The following is a 22,516-nucleotide window of genomic DNA, read 5'->3' on the forward strand; positions in this document are numbered from 1 at the left end:
ATACTTACCAGAACGACTTATCTTAATAGCGAATGTTTATCTCTAACCAATTACTTTGCTATACCATTACAAACATGACTACAAAACTCATTTTCGCTCGCATGTTCGTTTATTATCAGGGATAATAAACAAATATGGAACATAATAATACAATTTTATTTATTAACTTGGTTTAATTTATTATAATAAAGAAACGCTCGATTACAAATAGATTTACCAATAGTTCAACGTAATTTAAAACCATACTTGTGGCATGACGATTCGGTATAAAGAAAAATCGTTTCTGGTCGATTTTACGCCGGCCAGCACCGCATAAAGCAATTGGGCGCACGCGCGAAAGTCATGTTAACACTCGAGTGACGTATTTTTTGTGAACACCCCATGAATAACTGCAACAAATCCTTTTCCGAATTATCGATTTACCTTATATAAATGCACATATCTTTTAAAATATTTCCTTGTTAAATCGTACCATTATATGTGTGCTCGTATTCGCGTGCAAGCGCGACGGTGGCCGGTAGAAAACTGACCAGTACCAAAAAAATCTATACAACTATAAAAACCTCCGTCTATCTGCCAAATTAAGTATTTTAATTTGCATTTTTTTTAAATAAGCCGGCAAGTTAAAGTTAGCCGCGTAACGAAAATAGTTCTGACGTCTTATAGTAAAAATCGAGTCTCTCTGGTCTCTGGTTTCTCGTGTTCAGCTGATATTGAGAATCCGTGAAAAAGTCAGTCCGAAAGTAAGTGTGATGCTCGTCCGATAGTGATGACATAAATAAGTATCAAGTCCTTGGACAAATGGGAAAAATACCAACTTATGACCAATAGCGTTAATGTTTAGCTCTGATTTCGGTTATCATTTAATGGAACTGTTACTTCCAGACAACTATCCGATAATGACAAAAGATACATATAATATCAACAGCGCATTGTTTCTAGACGTGTCTCGAATGTTTTTTTTTAAGAGTTATTATGTTGTAGTAATTGATGATAATTTATGACTTTCGAAACTAAGAAACCTTCTTGGGTGTATCTACATTTTACTAAATATACATAGGTTATAGACGTAAATGTTAGTGACACATATGAGAAGAATACGTAATAAAAACCTCAAATGGAAAACTTTTTACAATATCAATTTGCCCGGGAAAATAATAATGTAAGCTTCACAATGCTTACCGTCAATCATGTGTCTGTATTTTTGGTCCGTTAGAAAATATTTAAATAAAAAAACTTAATAATACGATGCGATTGCAAATAGTTTGGCGGGCAACTTGTCGTTTGGAAGGGTTATTATTATTTTATTTTCGTTTTTGACATTTACATTTTGCTAATCCATAAATATAACGTGTAACATAAAATTTCGACAAAATACTTTTCTCTGGACAGATTATACTTATAGCTGTTCCAATGCAATGCTTTACTATTTCCCCATATAAATGTTAAAAAAGGATTTTAATTTTTAGCTAAAATCGCACCGATTGCATTATTTGCACTTTCTGTCTTACTCGACGAACTTGTAAATAAGTTTTGTATTTTAAATTAAATCAGTTTTAAATTTATTAAACTTATATATACCTTATTCAATAGTAATTTGGTTCAATTTATCATAATGTTTTGTATAGAGCAGTGAACGTCACATTATTTCATTTTTACACATATACATTCGTGCGTGCTTAAAGCCCAGTCACAAGAATAAAGTCGTATACGTCGCACGAAAATACGATTGTGTGTTGTTTTTGTTTCTATCTGCGCTGCAATAACGGTTATTATCGGGAATCTATAGCGTATCGGCATAGTTAGAGTTTAGAAGAGATCGTAAACGTTTACACGTATGATTATTTAAAAAATGCAATTAAAAACATTTCAATAATTAATAAAATATGTTTGTTATATAGCGATACAAATTATATACATATAATAGATATAAATTTACATACATAGACAATATATTTACAGAAAATTTACATAGAAAATATACATATTTTAAAATACAATTAATTACATTAAAAAAATAAAAATTCAAAATAAAATCACGGTTAAGTTGGAAGTCAGTTTTCTTTGGTTTCGTTCCAACATTACTATCATTTTCTAATGACGTAGAAGAAGATTGCTAGGTCATTTTTAATTTTGAAAAGTCACTATGAAAAATTGTGAGTACCGAATCCAAAAACAGTTTGCTGTTAACTGATACGTCAAAAATTCGTACTGCAATAATTTTGTGAATGTGTTGTCCATGTATACTGTGCGTCAACAATGTGAATGCTAATCGATATAGTATTGGCGAGAAATACAATAGGGTGACCATGTGAAAATAAACGTTGAATTAATTTGAAGCGATACATGCGCGTAAGAATATTTGTTGTCTCGCTTGTTCTTGTTGAAGTGGCAATGCTCATTTCGAGGATTTTCGTCTGTGTAACATCCGGCTTTAAGAATAAATATTTTGGTTTATTTCGCACAAAACAATATATATATGTATCACAGTAATTGGTTGTCAACTCCTACAATACAATTATGTGAGTAAAACGTGTGTGTTTTTGATAAAATGTGGATAGGGTGATGATCACTGATATAAATTGAACCACTGCAGTACCAATTATTTAAGAGTTTACACGTTTGTTATTGAAATATCACGTCACGCTTAAAGAGGATTGCTCCTGTTTGATTTTTAATTTGTTCGTCACAATACCAAAAAACGGAAATTTAGAGCATCATTTTAACAAATTATATTTTAAATATCAATTTGATTTTCCACTTAATAGTGAAATAAGGAAGAAAAAGTTGCAGGAACTAAAGTCTATTCTAATACATGGACGTCATTGGGAGAAAAGGAAGTTGGCAATTGCCGCTCCCCCATTAATTTTCCCAGAAAAATGTATGCTATTTATTATGTTGTTAATATGAATCTATAATCAAAGTATCACTAATTTAATGTAATACAAATTGATAGCTCTTTTAGCGCTTCTTTAACGCTCAATCCTTGACACTTAGCTGCTAAAGAAATCTCGTTCGCGCATGCGTAGAAGGTGTACAAAATTGCCCGAGGCGCCGTCAACAATTTTATCCAGTGACAGTCGGCGGACGAAGGTCCGTTCGCATGGTTGTGTTTTTGTTATCGCAATGATTTTTAACTATTTGAGGCATTTTACCAGCGCAGCTGGTCGCTATAGACCGGTTACGCATGTTTTATTCGACATGGACGGTGTCATAATAGGTATAATGCATCTATAACTCTTAAGTATGAGGAGAAATTAATTTAAAGTCACCCATTTTTACCAAAACAATCGCCACTTACGACCGTGAATTACGAGAAAGTTGTAGTGAAGGATCGATTGCTTGTGTTTATACAGTGCAAACCGCTTACGTAATTAGTTTTCTTGTAACTCCTTAATTTATTAAATGTTCAGAGGTTTATTTTGGAGTTCTGTGTTGTATGTACTATATTATTTATTTAAATTAATGTTCAAGCAAAAGTTTTCAGTCCAAATCTCATACAATTGATCTACGTAATCTTTGCAGTTTATAGTTAAGTGAAGCTATCCAAATCCGATAAACAGTTATGTATACATATATGACATATTAACGTTGTTTATCTTATTATCGCATGTACGATGCTTAACTAAAATATTAAACAATAACTTGCGTGAAAAATTGATAAGTCACATAGATAATTTTTATGTAATATGTTATTGTGTTTAGTTTGAATAGACAAAATGATGCCAAATAAAATTAGTCTTGTTTTTTTACAGACACAGAATGTATTTACGAGCGAATTGTTGCTACTATATTGAAGAAATATAACAAAAGCTATCCGAGAGATGTTAGATTGCAAATCATGGGAACCACTGAACAGCGAACGTCGGAGATTGCCTGTAAAGAACTCTCTCTACCGATTACTCCTCAAGAGTTTCACGTCCAAATGAAAGACATCGGAAACAAGATGCTGAGGGATGCACCTTTAATGCGAGGTAAGATTAGGTGATCTTGAGCGATTTAAAAAGATACGTAGAATTAAATTTATATAAATTTCAGGTTCAAAACGTCTTATCGAACATTTCAGTAAAAATAATGTGCCGATAGCTTTGGCCACAAGTTCTGGAAAAGAGAGTGTTGTAGCTAAGACCGCTAACTATATGGATCTGTTCGATCGGTTCAACCATAAAGTCATGGGGAGTTCAGATCCCGAAGTTAAATTTGGTAAACCTAACCCTGATATTTTTCTAATTTGCGCATCGAGATTTCCCGATAATCCAAAGCCTGAAAATGTAAGTTTATTAGTATTGAATTGAGCATATCGCTTAATAATAAAATAACTAATCTTTGTTATTTTATAGTGCTTAGTCTTTGAAGATGCTCCGAATGGAGTTGAGGCAGCTTTGGCAGCCGGAATGCAAGTAGTCATGGTACCCGATCCTAACTTAGAGAAGGAATTGACCAAAAGAGCTACTTTGCTCTTGAATCATTTAGAAGAATTTAAACCGGAAGCTTTCGGAATGCCGCCCTTTAAATCATAGCTTAATTATATTAGTAAACGTATGTCAATTTGTAGTATTATTATGCTTTATGAGCGTACATAGTTACCTATTTTACAAACATTGTTCAATTTTCAATTTATTTAAAATACAGGGTTTGATTTCATGATAGTCATAACATCACAAAACTGCTCAAATGTACGTACAAAAAAAAAAGCTTTACGTAAAAATGTTATTTATATGTTGAATTGTTCCAATGATTAAAGAAATAAAGATGATATGTACTTTTGCTCCGCTTTGCGGGAAATGTATTAATAAAATTATTATATTATTATGTCTCACATTATTTTTAAAGAAAATCATATATTTTAATCTTTATAAACTAAGATACATACTGTGTATTTATTAAGATCATGAGTACAGACTAAGATAGGAAGATGACAATTTAGAAGGAAAATAAAAAGTTGGATACTAAATATACATACATTTTTAAGCTAGGTTCATTAGCTAATGATATATTTCATATCATAAGTTATAACTTGATTAATACCTCGAAATTCATCCGTGACTTTAGGAAGAGCTAAGAAAAACCTGATTCAAAGAACTATGATTAATTAAAATTATTGACTTCAATCTCAAACAATAGAAAATAAAAAAAATGTAGGTCCATGTGAAATTTTAACACACAACCTTCAGTTTATAAGTACTGACTCTGCACTGCTCTTAATTAAATCTGCTGCTTGACATATTTTTTATTCCCTGAATCGATTCCTGCAGAAATGGCTCGCCACATAATAATTAAAAAAAATTTTCATTGATAATTATAAATAAACTTATCTCCTGGACATTATTTCTGAACATTTCTTATCGAAACGATAATATCTAAAGAACATTCTAATCAATAAAAGATAATGATTATTTTTTTTTAAATTCAGATATTAAAAATGCTCATAAAATTGAATATTACTACAGATAATTTCTAACGCCTTTAAAATTCGCACTTTTTCGTTATTGATACAAAAAATTTGGATGGATAAATAGTTGAAATACCATCGTAATACTGTTGAGAGCCACTGACTCAATTGTGTGTCTTTGTTAGGTATCAATACTATCGTTTTTGATTTGAGCTTGAACTATAAAAAGTTCCATCTGCCCCCGATTAAAATTAAATTAAGAAAACTCTAATGGTCTTGGTTAACTTTATACATTGGCAAATAAAAAACCCTACAAATATAATTTTCTATGTGACTCATACGAATTCTTTACACAATGATAAATACAAATAAAAAAGAATAATTTAAATCCATTGTAAATTAAAGGAGTAGAAATATTTATTTAGTAAAAGCTTTTATATGGTAGCGCTCATGCGCAATCGACCCGCAGATAGTGTTGAAATAAAAATCTTGTTTTTTGTAAAAAAAACGATATGAAAAAAAAGTTTAATAATATCTCTGGCACTGAACTATCAAACTCTAAAAAGTAAAAGCATACATAAATAAAATGTCAGGCATTGAGAATATTACGGCCGAATTCAACAAATGCATTCATCCGGCATGGTTTAACCACAGGCAAGATTATTTACTATATAATAAGCCTTTCTTTACTATATAATCAGAGGTATCATAAATATTTTTATGAAATAATAAAAAATGAGTTTGCTCTTATTATTATACACAACAAATTTAGTTTAGTATGTTTCAAAATAATATGATTAGTCATCTCTATTACATTAGTCCGATATCTCCTAAACTTTTTCGATTTTCGGTGTCCTCGCTTAATTCAAGTTTTCTCAGGTATAAAACTTTAACACTTTGCGAAATAGAAAATAAAACCACGAACATATTGTAACAGCGGCACCTTTTGGAGACACTGCTTGAGTCATTGAATATTTTCTATTCCTCTATGTTGAAATGTTTTGTAATTTAATAGTAATGTGCCATCTCCATTTTAGATATATTAAATATTTTTTTATTCAATTTACTAGCTTTATAGTGACAATAGTTATGAATTAATAAATATTTTTTATATTGTTTTGACAATTATTTTATTTTTTTAAATAGTTAATATACCTTTCTATTAAATCCTACATCTAAATATGACTTCTCAAATAATACAATAGAGTGCAGAAATCAACAACTTTTATAAAACCGAAATATTACACATATGTATATCTATAAATAAAAACTCATATTCTACTTTGAACCAAACATTTTTACATGCTGCAGAACTTCTTCGGCGCTTTTATTTGTTAAAACTACAGATTCCTCAACTCCTTTGTCTGAAATTAAATGGTCAATTAAATAATAATTCTGATTTACTCTTATATATCAAACTAAGGTGACCAGATTTCGAAAATATAAAAAGACGTTTTTGGAATTTTTTATTCGAGGAGGATAAATTGCTTCAGGAGCTAAAAAAGGTAATTTCGGAAATATTTGTTCAAGGAGGACGTTTGGTCACCTTAATCAAAAGAGTATTAAATCTTTTACCATATCTAGCCCACAATTTAGGTTGTACACCTGAGCATTCCCTGATGAGGATCGGAAACTTTGGATTCGCTTTCTTCACATCTACATAGTGTTTGGTGATAAATTCTCTGCAAACATAAAAATTATTCTTCATGAAAACATCAATACATATGTTATAAGTATTGATAGAATAAATACAAATTAGTATGTTTGAAATATTCAATCATAACAAAGAGAGTTCTTCATTATGACAAATTAAGAAATAATGTGTTGACATTTTGTGGATTATGAACTTAACCTCAAATATATTTGAACTTTTGTATGGTTTACCTGACCCCAGAAGATGCATCTCCCACCTGGGATAGATGCAATCGCAATTCGCGTAAACGCGAGGAAAATCGCGCTGCCATCGCTTGTTTGACAGTTATGCAATGAACGAACAGTGTTGCCACGTTAATAAATTTATATGCCGTAAATAGAGATCCAAAAACCGGGATTTTTGAGCATAAAAATTCATAATTCAAAATAATAAATTAGGTGAGATTTAACTTGAGATAGCCGGTAGAAAAATCATTAGTTTATTCAACGGAAAATAGGTTTTTTGGGTCAAAAACTTATTTTTAAATTATAATTGTATTTTTGTCATATAAGTATAGTATTAAAAACATATATGTATGTATCAGGCGCGAGCGGTGAGATAAAATCCCTTTCTATCGCTCGCGTGTTAAGTGACGAGAGTGAGTGAGAGATAAGAGCATGCAAGCAGTATGTCCGTATTTCTCATTCACTCTCGTTACTTAACACGCGAATGATCGAGAGGGAAAATATTCTACCGCCCGCCTCTGGTGTGTATACACACATATGTGGCTTTTCTGCACACCTTCATTTTATCCACAAAAATATTCGTATACAGAATAATCGCGATGTTTAATCTATTATAATATTATAATAATTTTTTTATATATGTATATTAGATAAATAATTATTTTTTGAAATATTAGCGTTTCTGCTCTATTTAATGTAAAGCAAATGTTAAAAAGAGTTTAATTTGTCACAATGACCACTTGATGGCTTACCATAAATATTATCGAGCAGTATTCCATTTGACTACCAATTGCTTCGACTGCTGAATGGGAACGACGAACACGATTTTTGGCCATAACAAAGTTGTTCATCTAGTTTAAATAAACTAAAACTGAATATATTATTTTGTTATTGTTATATAAAAAGTATTATATGGAAAATATATAGTGTATAATAATTTGTTTTTATATTTATTTTGTTAATAAATATACGGGTCGTATTAAGTTTTAACTGAAATGTATAACTTTTTTTAAAAGCAAATTCACAAATTAAAATTGAAAAACGTTATTTTATTAAAAAATAGAAGATAAGTATTATAAATTGTTGCCCTGACGCATGCGCATAACGCACTCGATGGTGACACGATGATGCTGTTGGCAACACTGCTCGTCGAGCTGGTCAGTTGTCGGCCGTGGCTGTCAATGAGCCCCGCGCGGCCGTCGCCCGCTCCGCCCCGCGCCCCCAGACGCCCGCCTCGAACCCGAAACCATCAGCCGCCATGGTAAATCCCCCGACTGCTATAGAACCCGTTTCCCATCGCTTCCCGGACGCGCGCCTTATTTGCACAATCAATTTGGCATTCGCCAGCGAAAAACCGTCACCTTATACCGTCACTCAAAATAAACATCGTTCACACAAATTGGCATCGTACGGACACAATCGACGTATTTTTGCACTATCCTTCGTTCACCTTTACACTTTGCTAATCTAATTGCCGCTAACGATTGCCGCAATATCTAGTCAATCAAATATATATATATTATATGTATATTAATAGGCAATTTCATTTTTTATTTAAATAGAGTATCAAAAGATGTTAATAGATTTTAAAATCGTATTAGTGATTAGTTATACTTTTCACAAACATAAAAAACACCTATACTAGAAAAAGTACTTTTAAAACAGTTTGTTTTGAAATCAGTCTGTCACTGGTTATTATTATGAAATTTATGATTAACTGTAACGGTACTGTTTCAATATAAAATACCTATTTTTTCAAGTCCAAGATCAAAGAAACACTTTCTTGTCCACACGAGGAATAAAACGAAACCTTTTACAACACCTCCGGATACATCTCATAATTTTACCCATGTCATAGATCGAAGGATAACCCATAACCAGGAAGATCTCTTCGGTGCGAACTTTCACCAACAGTCCTCAACCTTTTGAGCGGTATAATTAAAGCTTAAAAGCATTGGTGAAATAAGCATTTCTGAATACTCAAGAATTGTACAATGGCCACAGATTTTCGAAAACCATCAATTAATATCTGACACAAAAACCCTTGAAACATCTTCTTCCTATGGTAGAAGAAATACTAATGATCTCGCATTGAAAAAGCGTTGTTTGATCAATCTTTTGTAATTATCGAACAGTCACCTTGAAACTTAAACTTTCAAAAGTAGCTAAAAACCAAAGCGATTGGCCCTCGTTCAAGCTTCATCAAAGGGTCATTATAAAATATGTGACAGTGGGTCACATCGACACCGCTTGACGACCAAAGCAAACTTACTCTTGGACAGAAATCACTATAAAACATTTTTTAATTGGTTTTGAGATACGCTTAGAAACTCATTGTTATACGTATTCTTTGTGCTTATCGGACTATCGCCTATAAATGGCTACTTTAAATTAAGCTTTCACTAAGATATAAATGGAGGCGGAACTAAACTAATACGATTGGTTTTAAATTAGCTTTTTCTACCATTCGTCAAAGTTTCCTCGATCAATGTAAGAACGAAAAGTATTCAAAATGTCCTGAGTAAGAAATTGTGTTTTAAAAAATAACTAATTGAACAAAAGAAGTTATCGCGACTTTGTCACCGCGTTTGTAAATTTATAGTCTTTAACCCTTTGAGCGGTATCACCGGACACGTACGGTAGTTGATCTTTCATTGTTTTGAGGTATCCCAGATAGTTATATATTTACACATATAAGTGAAGAAATAATAAAAAACATATTTATATAAACAAAAATTTAGTTTGATTAAACGTAAATGATTTTCATATAAAATAATACCAATAATAAATGAATATAACAAAAAATATTATATTAATTTTATAAAAAATATTGGGAGCCTCTGAATTGATATTTAAAAAATATGAAAAATAAATTAACGAAATTTTATAATAGAAAAGTATTAAAATAAATTATTAAAACAGACTAAATACACCAAAGCAATAAAACGTTGAGAATCATTGGATGTTTTTCTATAATTTACTATAAATTATAACAAATAATTATGGAGAAACACATTAAATTAATTCACTACTCAAAGGGTTAACTAAATTAAGAGTTTAGTTTTGACTACCATTGATTTCTACATTTTTTTATTTCAGCATAAGTTAAAGTCATCACAGAAAGACAAAGTTAGGAAATTTGTCGCCTTCACCCAAACGACGGAGAGCACCGCAATCAACTGTTTATCGCAAAACGATTGGAAATTAGAACTAGCCAGCGACAACTACTTTCAAAATCCCGATGCCTACTTCAAAGAACCCAACAAAGTGTCGGTCGACCGGAAAAAGTTGGAAATGCTATTCTTAAAATACAGAGATCCGCACGAGAACGACAAGATCACAGTGGACGGTGTCAAAAAGTTCTTAGACGATCTGAACCTTAGTGCCGAATCTATCATAGTGTTAATAATAGCGTGGAAATGCAAAGCGGCGGTGCAGTGCGAGTTCACGCGTGAAGAGTTTCTCACCGGAATGATCGATCTGGGCTCTGACTCTGTCGATAAACTTAGAGCCAAATTGTCAACGCTGGAATTGGAGCTACGTGACTTTCAAAAGTTTAAGGACTTTTATCACTTTACTTTCAACTATGCGAAGAATCCGGGACAGAAAGGGCTCGAGCTGGATATGGCGATAGCGTATTGGAATATTGTACTCAAGGGGAGATTTAAATTTTTAGACGCTTGGTGCAAATTCTTAATGGTAATGCATTTATTCGTCACGTAGACGTATTAGCTGACATGTTTAGTTTGAGTTCATTATTACTAACACAAATACGAGGAAATAAAGTATTGAAATTTTGCAATTTTTACCGCAAAGATAGTGCCTAATATTTGATCTATCAGTTCTTTGGTATTATTTTTTTGTTATTTTCTTACTTTCATACAATTAAAAATAAAGAGAAAAAATATTTATGATATATTTAATTATTTATTATTATTATTATTGCTGATTTAGATTTGTTTTATCTAAAAATATATTTATAATTGACTGATTTTTTGCTTTTTCTAACATTTTTCTACCACAGATTTAATAATATGATTTCATATCTATTATCAGTTATTTTTTAAGATGTGTGGTTTTTGTTACCTCTTTTATTTATTAACACTATATAGGCTACAATTTTTTAACTCCTAAAATCGCTATAACTTTGGAAGAAATAGATTTTAGTTTTTTTTGCAATGCATGAAATAAAAGTCAATAAATACGAATTTATGTATTAGGCAAAAGGTCGTAACCTTCAGTATTTAGGAAACTAATGTTTTTTCTTTTGAAATATCGTTTTTAATATAAGTCGACTCAATGTCTCAAATATGTGTCATCGGATCTTTGACACTTTTTTACATATGACACATGCAAGTGTTATAAACGGAAAGGTATTGAAATCAGAGCTCAATTTTTCATGTGTGATGATCATTCAATTTTATATGAGAGCAATTCTAAGGTTTCCACAAAAAACATACTTATAAATTTTAGTTTCTGGGGCACTTAAAATAAGTATATCATTGTAATAAAAATTATAATTTTGTAATAAATAATAGGCATTAATTTGTAGCGATTTTTATACAGTAATTTTCAATTATTCTATTTTTTAAATTATAATTATGTAGAGCTCAAATTTTAATCTAAATTAATTGTACTATTGAATCAATTCAACATTATTTTTAAGTATTTGTTAAAGCAAAATTATTGGAAAACGAATGATTTTTGTGTATCTAATATTATCATCTAATTCCACAGCAAAAAATTGTTTCGGACTCTTGATTTTTTACTTTTTTGCTCGATTGTTTTCTATAAATATATTAAATTTTAGTATTTATCAACAAATTTAATGACAGTAAAGTTGAAGGAATTAAATTGGATTGAAAATATTCATTGAAATAATAATAGGTATTTATAAATGATTTACTATTACTATAAAAATCCTTATACTATACCAATAAATTCTTGTGTGATTTCCGCAACCAAATATTTATCAAATATCACTGTTTTTAAAACATAAAAATGTCTTCTACATATATCAACTCAAAAAAAATATAATATCGTATATACATATATAATATAAATATAATTTTAGGGTCCCTCAAACTAAATATGCCAGAAAATACATTGTTTAATATAATGTAATTAAAAATTCAACTCATTTTATGATTGTTTATTTCAGGAACATCACAAAAGATCGATTCCTAAAGACACGTGGAACCTTTTGCTAGACTTCGCAACACTAATAGACGAAGATATGGGAAATTATGACGCAGAAGGCGCCTGGCCTGTACTCATAGACGACTTTGTAGAGTGGTGCTTGAAGCAAGAGGGCCGCCGGGAGGCTCCCGCCTGTTAGAACTGATTCATTTGCGACCGATTAATCGCCTGCGTTACAAACGAAAGACTGGTTTACATGCTTCTAGAGCTGTATTTAGTTTAAAAAATGAAATTATTACATAAAACATTGTCGAACCATTCTAAAAGCATGTAAATCAATGAACGTAAAACATTTTTATATTATATATATTTCCTGTAAAACAGACCAAATTGGAGTATATATATGTATATATACATAGATAGGCTAACTTTTGTTTTCACACTCAACTACCATGATATTCCCGTATCGGTGATGTTATCCAATTTTTTATAAAAATTGCTATAATGCGTATATCGGCTACGACGATTGATTATTTTATATTTATTGTCAAAGTGATGTGTATGAAAATTTATTTATGATATTGGAGAGAATCGAATTGAAAACTGTCAATGTATGAATTTTTTGTGATACGATATGTACAGAGTGATATATTTTTTTGCCACGGCATCGCGAATATTATTTATATACAAGGTGAGTCAAAAAAAATCTCAAATATATTTAATATATCGAAGATCTGTATAGCTAGCGCTCGAAAATTACCTTTCATTCATCGCATAATATTTACTGCATGTGGTTGTGTGCGAAATTTCTTCAGGTTTGATAAGAAAGTATTGTGTAATTTCTTGTTCGCTCTCTTTCTTCCATGATGGTTTCATCTGTGTGTTTGCTATAGAACTTTTTAGTTCACTCCTACGTTTGCCCGAGTGATAGACATGCATCATTATACTGAACTTTCATTCGGCAATGAATTTCAAATGGTTTTATCCATTCATTAACCAAAAAACTAATGTGCTTTGCTTTGGTGCATATTAAAAAAGTGGCAGTAATATTAAGCTACTGCTGAGCTTTCGTGTTGTATGCCTAATTTGGTGTGCCACCTATCCAGGCATTTTTCAAACTAGATGCAACACCGTTGCCAATTTATAGGACAATAGAGCTGTATTTTGAATATTTTTCGCACTTTTAAGACTTGTTTGATCCATTCTCATTTGGTTTTAAAGGAGAGATTAAATGTAATTAGAGAGATTTTATCGAATAATAAATCATTTTTAAAATAGCAAATGCTTAATAAATATAATAATATATGAAGCATGACAAGAACACGTTAACTGACATTAACATGTTAACATCTGCGAATTGACCTGTTTTTATAATTTATATGGGGATATTATTGCCAAGAAAACTGTACTTAATTTCAAAACTACAGCTAAATGATTCTGTAATGTCATTGATTCAATGTTAAGTAAAGTCATTTGAACATTTCTTTTCAATTTGAAAAGACATTTCATTATTAAGAGCTAATGTGATTTTTATGGATCTATAAAATATGATTTAATGAAACTAAATTGACGTTTTACTCAATTCTTTCACAACAGAATAACATTTTTCAAAAGTCAAAAACACATTCTTGACGTTAATCATATATTTGATTCCCATAGAAAAGTGCAGTAAACATATTCTTCACTTGCTGGTTAAATATATTTAAGCTGTTTCATTTAAATTGCGCAATAAACTAGTGGATAATATACGAATTTTTGGCAAAAATGTCAGTTAATATATTCTTGTCTTAGTCTTCATATTTGCTTATCACTCTGTATCAATATGTGCAAGATTTTTAATGGATCTATTATATTTATGACTTTTATATTATTCTTTAACAAAAAGGAAGGAGTTTTTTTAATAGATTACATAAATACAAGTGCCTTTAAAAAAACATTTATTTATGCAATGTAATATGAAATGAATTGTATTACTTGCACTATAGTAAATTAATTAAATCGTTTCATTTTAATTGTTACTTTCACTCGCTTTATTTACCGTTTGATTGCAGCATAATTACAGTAATAAAGTCAGAATAACTGGTGGGTTGTTTCTGAAATCCGTCCATTGAATGCGAACAACAAACATTCCCAAAAATGTCTACGTATTGTTTATATAAAGCGTGTGAAGTGAAATTTTATCGTTCTGCGTGCCTTCCTTTCAGTTTTAATTTTTTTGATTGTTTTCAATGATGGTTCGACTCTCAACTCAAGTCTTTTAAATTTCTTGTTGATTCTTATTTTATTGTACATAATATATAATATATATATATATATATATAATGTATATTATTAGTTTTTATATTAGATAAAGCAATACAATTACAAAAAATATGCCCTCTAAATACAAGACAGGTCTAGAGATAAAATCTGATTTTTTTTTCTAAATATAATATTATGAATTCTTTACTTTGTGTATAATATAATTTTAATTTTTATATCATGAATTGCTTTAGTAATTAATCCAAGACTCATGACAAAGAAAACGGAGAGTAACTTTAGGACTGTCTATATGCATCATTTGTACACAAGAAATGTCATTTCATAGCAAAATATGTCTAATAGTTGTTAAGAAGTGTAAATATTGTAAATAAAATCTATTTTATTGTATTTCACATCTTTTTTTGTAAATATTAAAGTTTGTTAATATTGTAAAATTAAAAAAAAATACGAACGATGATTAGCTAGATTTTCCATTGTTGATATTTGCATTGAAAATATATTTTAAACTCACCAATTGGGAGCTGTTACATATTGAAAAATTAAATGAATAGATTTGAAAATTTAGCGCAGAATCACTGTGAAGAAATAAAAGCGTTTTTTTGGAACCAATTCTGAAAACGACTTTCAATGAAAGATCAAACACCAAATTCCTTTATTTCCTTCAATAGCACTAGAATATTAAATACAGTATTTTTTTCATATATTTAATTATTTCATTCTATAAAAGTAATAACTAATTAAAAAATATGTATTGCTTTCAGTGTGACTATGGAAATTTAATTGATGCTATTTTTTATTATACATATATCATATGACAATAACAAAAAAGCTTTTGAGCTCAAAACGCGATATCACAAGCGTACGACGCGAGGTCACGATTTGTATCCACGATAAGAGTTAATGTACAATAACACCGCTTAATGCATAATCAGTACGTGCTCTTAAATTACTGCACTGTAATTTGGCGTTCGCCGTGGAGGATGTGCGGGTAGGTACGTGTAAGTATACAGGTATCGCCCCTTTCACTTTATACTTATTTTTTTACATAAAAATGTCTTGTGAACATCGATAATAAGTTTTGTCTGGAATAATATCTTTAAAATTGGAATTCCAAAACATTTTACTATTAGATAACGCAGTTACTGATGTAGTTTGATTTGTTCAATTTCTTATAATCATAGTCTGATACCACATTGCAAGGTACAGATTTATTTGCAACTGATTGAACATCCACGCCATTCTTGAATACATTTATAATAAATTGAACCAGAATTTTAATTTTTCTAAAATCGTTCTGTATTTCGGACATATATCTTTCTGCGTTGAAAGGATGGCACATGTTTCTTTGTAAATAGTAACTAATATTTAGATATCTGTCAAAACGTTTATTCCTGAGATCTTGGATCATAACTAAAGTTTGTCTTTTGAACGTAGAAATTCTACTAATCAAATCACAGATGGAGTTGTTTTTACACTGTAAATCTAAATTCAACAAACTTAGTTTTCGTCTGAAATCAGTCAAGAATGCTGAGTTACACAGACAATTTTAGTCAAGCAGATGTTGATGGTCACCTCTTTCTTCAAGAAAATGAATGATTTTACCCAACAAATCTCTAAATCTTTGCAAAAACTTATTTCGACTTAACCACCTCACATATGTATATAAGATCAGATCTTGTGGTTTTTCAACTGCATTTGGAAAAGTTATTTTCAGAGAGATTCTACTCTAATCGAAATAATATAATAATCTTAAAAGTAATATCCATTACACATTTTGTATTAAGTCTTTTGGTAGATATGTGCAGTGATAGCTTCTGGAAAATCTTCGTCGTTCTGACATAGCAAAATAAATTCATTGGCAGCGCCTGTCATTGCTGCTTCTCCATCGGTTGTGGTTGAGAGTTGAGACAAGCTTCATTAAAGGTAATTTATATCTATGTTATTTACTCCTTGAACCCGGTAAAGATATCGATACCTCAAGTTATTTATTTTAATGAAATCATCTTCAACAGTTCTCCCTTAGTAGAAAAATCTGCATAATAATTCTAATAAAAACTAGCAGTTAAGCAGTATCACCAACATCCGTCAATTCATCCAATTACAGAGAAAATTAAACACAGTTTCTTTCGTGAGGCATTTATTCACATTTTGGCTCATTTTTTTTTTACTTTTCATAACTCTATTTCAAGACAGTTGTAGATATTGAATGGCTCTTTTTATTTCGTATTTGTTCTTGAAGTTTTTCAACACTAAATCTGCGATTTCAACAATTAAGACTTGCATTTTTTACTATTTGACGACTCGTTCGGAAAGAAGCAATCGTTGCAGAATTGCCAAAATTGTTCCGAAAAGATATTTGTTTGCGTATTTAAGTTAGATTTTAGTTTGTGCAGCTTTTTCTTCCTTATTTAACTATTAAGTAGAAAATAAATTTGATATGTAAAATGTAATGTATTTTCATTTTTTGGTATTGTGACCGAAAAATTAAAAATTAAGCAGCAGCAATTCTCTTTAAATTTGACGAAATATTTCAATAACAAACATGTAAGCTCTATACACTCTCAAATAAAAAGTACTGCAGAGGTTCAATTCATATGTAATTTCTACCCGTCCGGCAAAGTTGAAAACTGTTTTAATAAAAATACATTTTTTTTTACTTTCTTATGAAAAAATTCAAATTCGAAATATTACATTTTTTTTATAAAACCCTCTCTCACAATTTCGCTGACCCCTTGCTCCCCCGAAACCTGTGACATAATTTATGGAAACTGCAAATAACTTTTCAAAAGATTTTTCTTATAACGATAATACAAAGTAAAATAGATAAATAAAAGTATTTTTTTTATTATTTTCATAAATAATTAAAATATTATATGGTTTTATATTAAATTACATATTTTAGTATATAGACAAAATATTTACTCTTAATACCAAAATCCAAGTGTCACTTTAGGTTAAGTTCATGTTTACGATTGACATTTGATATATATAACGTTTATATGCAATATTTGATTGCAAGATGTTGTTCCGTGTAAAATTTGTGCACTATTTAAAAACAAGCTTATGTCTGACTAGACATTACAGCGATCGACCCGTGAGGGTCAGATTTGCTCCGAGTCCAACCGGTTATTTACATTTAGGTGGATTACGCACAGCTTTATACAATTATTTATTCGCTTTGTCTAAAAATGGAACCATGATCCTGAGGATTGAAGACACAGATCAGAGCAGGAAGATCGACGGAGCCATGGAAGCGATGATCGGTGATTTGGAATGGGCTGGAATCAAATGTCACGAAGGACCTACGCAAGGTGGAAACTATGGACCTTATATACAAAGCGAGCGATGTAGCATTTATCAGTATGTATGTGATGTTAGGTTATGGTAAAATTTAATTTATTTGGATAGTTATTCTGAGTGAGGTAAAATATTTTTTTCTGTCGCTATATTGTAGTATTTATTTACAGGAAAGAAGTGCAAACGTTAGTTGAAAACGGTTCGGCATATAAATGCTTTTGTACAGACCGTCGATTGAATTTGTTACGCAGGGACGCATTACGCAATAGCGAAACACCTAAATATGATAATAAATGTCGATCTCTCACACAAGAGGAAGTTGATAAGAAGATAAAGAATAACGAAAGTTACTGCATTCGATTCAAAGTAATTTAATTGCGATTTTCAAATATTTTTTATGATTCATAGTTTCCCAAACATTTATATACCATTGTATCAAACTATATATCTTACTATATAGCAAGCAATTGTGTATGAATGTAAATGACTGATAATTTAATTTAGTTCAAAATAATAATCTTATGTTATCATATAAATTTTCCTTTATTAAGTCAAATTCTGCTTCAACTATAAAACTATTGTTGGGAGCCACTGACTCATATATGCGTCATTTGTAATACTAACATTAATTCCTATTTGAAATGTATATGCATAATTTACTATCAGGAAAGTCAAATCTGTATTGATATTTATATAAAACTAACTTTATCACAAACGCAGAAATAACACTTAATTTTTTTTATAAATCTGTCAATAATCCTATTAAAATCTATACCATTGAGAGCATGGCTTCATATTTTTCGCAACTAAATGTTGAGTTAATACACAGTGCATAGTAAATACATTTGGCATTGACTTTTTTGAGCATTATCCCATTGCCCCCATCAACTTCCCTTTTATCTAGAATTGCCTTCCTTGTGTTGAAGTAGCAGCTACTTTGACACAAACACAAAAACAAAAAAGTCTTAAAAATATAAACAAATTTAATATATTTTTTTGCAGTTGTCTTCGAATTGTTCCACATTTGAGGATTTGATTTATGGAAACATAGCATACGACGTTAGCTCTACTGAAGGCGATCCAGTGATAATGAAAACAGATGGATTTCCAACCTATCACTTAGCTAACGTCATAGACGACCACTTAATGGAAATATCGCACGTTTTACGAGGCGTTGAATGGCAAATTTCAACTACAAAACATATACTTATGTATAAGTAAGAGATATATAGATGCATATATATATTTATTAATTTATAATAGCTGATTGCTCTTTTTAATTTCTTCATTTGCAAAGAATGTTTGCATGAATTCTGAGATATACAAGTTTTCTTTGGAGATGCTTAGTGCCAGTTCGGATGAATTTTCGTGTGTCCTAAGTTGGGAGTAATCGGTGAAAGTTCTTGATGTATACTTTGTATGCGCTTAGTCTATGGAAGAAGTTGTTTTGCTCTGGCTCGTGGAAGTCCAAGCAGTCAAGAGCTTGGGATCAACAGAAGTTGATTCCAAACTGCGATAATGAGCGATCGATGAGTCACCCCCTATCTCGCCATGCCTAGAATTTTGTTTTTTCCTTTTTCATTACCTTATTTTTATAATATTATTTATTCATTTGTTAAATAATTACTAAAACAACTAAACACCCTTTTTAAATATTAGACACCTGTCTACTATTTCAAAAGCTCTTGAAATCCAGGAATACCGCTTATTTTGTTTTTTAGCTTTAAATTTAAATTGTACTATGTTTCGAAAACAATTAATTTGACCGAATTTGAGTAATCTGGAATCAGCGTGTAATTTTATAAATGTTATTTTATACTGGTGGAAAAATAGGTTATTTCATTGGATATTTTTTTCAATAAACGAATATATATTTGCTTTCATAGCTTCCACATTCTAAGTCGGGCTCCCAGGCCAACATGTTTATCAAGCCCTTTCTTTTTACTGAAATGCTGATTTTTTTAAAAATAAATAGTTATACTATTTCATTTTATTTCAAATAAAAAAAATGTAACTAATTTAAAATAAATACATCAATTAAAATTAAAAATTAAAAATCACTCAATCAATATTTTTTGTAATAAACATTTGGGAGAAATAGGATTAAGAATCACTTAATGATATACTAGTTTTAAATTAAATTGTCAATTTAAATAAAAGCAAAAAAAAAATCTATTTATATTAACAAATACAAATTAAATTTAGGTAAAATAAAATGCAAAATACAATTTATATGATTATTCAATAATTACTTTTACACAATTACTTACATGTTTCTCTCACTGCAGGGAGAAAATTGAAAATTCGAAACTTTTATTTATTTTGCCAAACATATTTTATCGAATCTTGAAATTCACTACCAATTATATATTTTGGTAAATCCTTATAAATTTTTAGTAATTCTCAAAAGCTAACCGTTTGTACTATATTTTGTAACAACTTATTTGAGATTTCTTGCGGCCATGTACCAAGGTCATCAAATCTTATATTGAGTTTTCAACAGAATCTGTATAAAAACCATCGATTGCGTCATTATCTTTCAATCATTCCTTCTTCAGTTGTTTCACTTCTTCAACTGAATTTTGAGTTTGCGAATCCGTTTGACACTGATTTTCTAATTGGACCTCAATGTTGCAGTTACCATTATTACAAGCAAATGTTAGCAGCAAGCAAGTACTAAGACGAACAAATAAAACTAATTGATCTCGTAATAAATAATGTAAAAATAATTTTAAAAAAAATCGATCGGTGTCGGGCTCTGCCAGTCCTTCAAGTGTATTGTATTGATTTATGATTATTATTAATTAGTAATTAAAATTTCAGAGCTTTTGGTTGGGATCCACCCAAATTTGGACACTTACCACTGATAATAAATAGCGACGGTACTAAATTGAGTAAACGTCAAGGAGATATCAGAGTTCAAAATTATCGGAAAAACGGTAGTTTATAACACATTTTATTATTATTATATATACACAACGATCACTCATGTATTTTATTTATTGTATATTCTAGGTATATATTCTGAAGCTCTCGTTAATTACATCACATTATCTGGAGGTGGTTTTCCTCATACTGTCGGTGGAGGTATTCAACACAATACAATAAAAGATCTCGTAGATCAGGTAGCTAATTTATTATATAAATAAAATCGATTAGTCTATTTTATAATATTTATTATTTATAGTTCAATTTGGAGCTTGTGAATCCAAGTCCTAGTAAAATGAATCCGGATTTGTTGACAGAATGCAGCAGATTATACATAATGGATAAAGTTAAAGACGGGATTGAAATAGAGAAATTATGCGATCAAGTCCAACTTTTGATCGAGTCTAAGCTGGCAGATAAAAAGATTAACACATCGAGAGATTATCTAAAATCAGTACTGAAATGGTCGTCTGGTAGAATTAAAAATCTTGACGAATTAGTATCGCCGTCTATGTTATTTTTATGGTCTTTGCCTGATATAAAAGAGCCTTTAGAAGATCTCTCGATGTGTTTGATTAATAAATTTATTGATCTGTTAAGAGATGATTTAGTTCCTGTAAAAACTCAAGATTTTAAGGTTGCTTTAAAAGAATTCTGTAAAAATAACGATGTTAAGTATAATGATTTTATGCATTTGTTGAGGCATGTGATTTGCGGTTTAGAAGAAGGTCCAAGCATCGCTGAGATAATAGAAGTCTTAGGTAAAGACGTGACCATTCAGAGGTTAGATGCGGCTGTAGTTTTTAAATAAATAAAATATAATTATGGTTCAGTATTTTTTTTATTCTTTTTGTAATAATGAGTATTTAATACATAATTGTAATACAAAAAACAGTTTAAAAAGCACCTATTAATATTTTATACAAAGGAACGTTCGAGTCAAAGGCGAGCAAAGTATATATTTATAATTAACGTTTTAATCAAAATGTAAATATTTTATTAAAAAAATGATTAAGAGCACACGTAAGTATTATAATAAGACATATCAAAGATAGATTGTCAGCTGTGACTATTTGTTTATTGAAGAAATACGAGCTAAACAATTTTAACGTCTAATCTAATTATAAAACCATTGCGGTGTTTCATTAGGATACATATTAATGTCGCATTTTATTATTATAAATATAACTAGTCTGAACGAATATGATGACAAAATACGTATTTTAATCATTAGGGTTTTATACTCAAAAAAGGTAGCGAATCTGTTCCGAAAAATAGTATCTCAAGTCATTTCTTGAGGTTTTGAATGGCTCATTTTATTGTGTGAGTCTGAATGGTAATCAGGTTAATTAGAAATAATGTTTTAAAAAATCTGACTACTGAAGAAAATATAAATCACAATTACTCTAATTTTGAAAAGAGGTATCATGATGATAGAATACCTTGGAATTTCGTATCATATTTCATATTGGAATTTATAGCTTTAGAAAATTTGAAATGATCTAATAATAGTCAAAATATATGTGTATCGTTCAGCAGTGAAAAATGGAAGTGTTCTATTTATTTGAACTCGGGCGGAATAAAGATAAATATGAGCTGTGTTATTTTGATGTAAATTGC

The 22,516-nt window shown here is 30.1% G+C and overlaps 4 protein-coding genes across 7 annotated transcripts; 3 read left to right on the top strand and 1 right to left on the bottom strand.

Moving 5' to 3' along the window:
• The first annotated feature begins 3,030 nt into the window (after positions 1-3,030).
• LOC148234895 (pseudouridine-5'-phosphatase-like) lies at positions 3,031-4,811 on the top strand. Its single transcript, XM_088185351.1, has 4 exons — positions 3,031-3,220; positions 3,756-3,974; positions 4,039-4,271; positions 4,341-4,811. Exons 1-4 carry the CDS (start codon positions 3,127-3,129, stop codon positions 4,518-4,520), a joined length of 726 nt encoding a protein of 241 aa, XP_088041477.1. The 5' UTR covers positions 3,031-3,126; the 3' UTR covers positions 4,521-4,811.
• A 1,788-nt stretch (positions 4,812-6,599) lies between these two features.
• Positions 6,600-7,416, bottom strand: ND-B8 (NADH dehydrogenase (ubiquinone) B8 subunit). Its single transcript, XM_088185353.1, has 3 exons — positions 7,277-7,416; positions 6,968-7,074; positions 6,600-6,756 (listed from the first exon to the last, which is right to left on the bottom strand). The coding sequence occupies exons 1-3, from the start codon at positions 7,354-7,356 to the stop codon at positions 6,671-6,673; spliced, it is 273 nt and encodes a 90-aa protein (XP_088041479.1). The 5' UTR covers positions 7,357-7,416; the 3' UTR covers positions 6,600-6,670.
• A 975-nt stretch (positions 7,417-8,391) lies between these two features.
• Positions 8,392-13,684, top strand: SCCRO (defective in cullin neddylation 1 domain containing SCCRO). The gene is made up of 3 exons (XM_088186329.1): positions 8,392-8,531; positions 10,370-10,969; positions 12,432-13,684. The coding sequence occupies exons 1-3, from the start codon at positions 8,529-8,531 to the stop codon at positions 12,606-12,608; spliced, it is 780 nt and encodes a 259-aa protein (XP_088042455.1). The 5' UTR covers positions 8,392-8,528; the 3' UTR covers positions 12,609-13,684.
• Positions 13,685-15,624: 1,940 nt separating this feature from the next.
• Positions 15,625-21,728, top strand: GluRS-m (putative glutamate--tRNA ligase, mitochondrial). Of its 4 annotated transcripts, none has more exons than XM_088185805.1 (8): positions 15,625-15,681; positions 16,467-16,594; positions 17,812-18,035; positions 18,139-18,334; positions 18,971-19,185; positions 20,792-20,907; positions 20,984-21,093; positions 21,156-21,728. In XM_088185805.1, exons 3-8 carry the CDS (start codon positions 17,992-17,994, stop codon positions 21,705-21,707), a joined length of 1,233 nt encoding a protein of 410 aa, XP_088041931.1. In that variant the 5' UTR covers positions 15,625-15,681; positions 16,467-16,594; positions 17,812-17,991; the 3' UTR covers positions 21,708-21,728. The 4 variants fall into 4 exon arrangements, with proteins under 4 accessions (XP_088041931.1, XP_088041929.1, XP_088041928.1 ...); XM_088185803.1 differs by having other exon boundaries at positions 17,812-18,031; XM_088185802.1 differs by lacking the exons at positions 15,625-15,681; positions 16,467-16,594 and having other exon boundaries at positions 17,552-18,031.
• The last annotated feature ends 788 nt before the right edge of the window (positions 21,729-22,516 follow it).

The sequence above is a fragment of the Plectrocnemia conspersa genome, unplaced genomic scaffold, assembly GCF_051122295.1.
Source record: "Plectrocnemia conspersa isolate PC_06_02 unplaced genomic scaffold, ASM5112229v1 ptg000005l, whole genome shotgun sequence".
NCBI lineage: Eukaryota > Metazoa > Arthropoda > Insecta > Trichoptera > Polycentropodidae > Plectrocnemia > Plectrocnemia conspersa.

Coding starts and splice junctions, on each gene's coding strand:
- ND-B8 (XM_088185353.1), bottom strand. CDS start 7,356: ATGGCAGCGCGATTTTCCTCGCGTTTACGCGAATTGCGATTGCATCTA. Junction 7,075..7,276: donor GATGCATCTTCTGGGGTCAG/GTAAACCATACA, acceptor TTATGTTTGCAG/AGAATTTATCACCAAACACT. Junction 6,757..6,967: donor TAAATTGTGGGCTAGATATG/GTAAAAGATTTA, acceptor ATTTAATTTCAG/ACAAAGGAGTTGAGGAATCT.
- SCCRO (XM_088186329.1), top strand. Junction 10,970..12,431: donor CTTGGTGCAAATTCTTAATG/GTAATGCATTTA, acceptor TGTTTATTTCAG/GAACATCACAAAAGATCGAT.
- LOC148234895 (XM_088185351.1), top strand. CDS start 3,127: ATGATTTTTAACTATTTGAGGCATTTTACCAGCGCAGCTGGTCGCTAT. Junction 3,221..3,755: donor CATGGACGGTGTCATAATAG/GTATAATGCATC, acceptor GTTTTTTTACAG/ACACAGAATGTATTTACGAG. Junction 3,975..4,038: donor GGATGCACCTTTAATGCGAG/GTAAGATTAGGT, acceptor TATAAATTTCAG/GTTCAAAACGTCTTATCGAA.
- GluRS-m (XM_088185802.1), top strand. CDS start 17,691: ATGTTGTTCCGTGTAAAATTTGTGCACTATTTAAAAACAAGCTTATGT. Junction 20,908..20,983: donor TCAAAATTATCGGAAAAACG/GTAGTTTATAAC, acceptor TGTATATTCTAG/GTATATATTCTGAAGCTCTC. Junction 21,094..21,155: donor TAAAAGATCTCGTAGATCAG/GTAGCTAATTTA, acceptor TATTATTTATAG/TTCAATTTGGAGCTTGTGAA.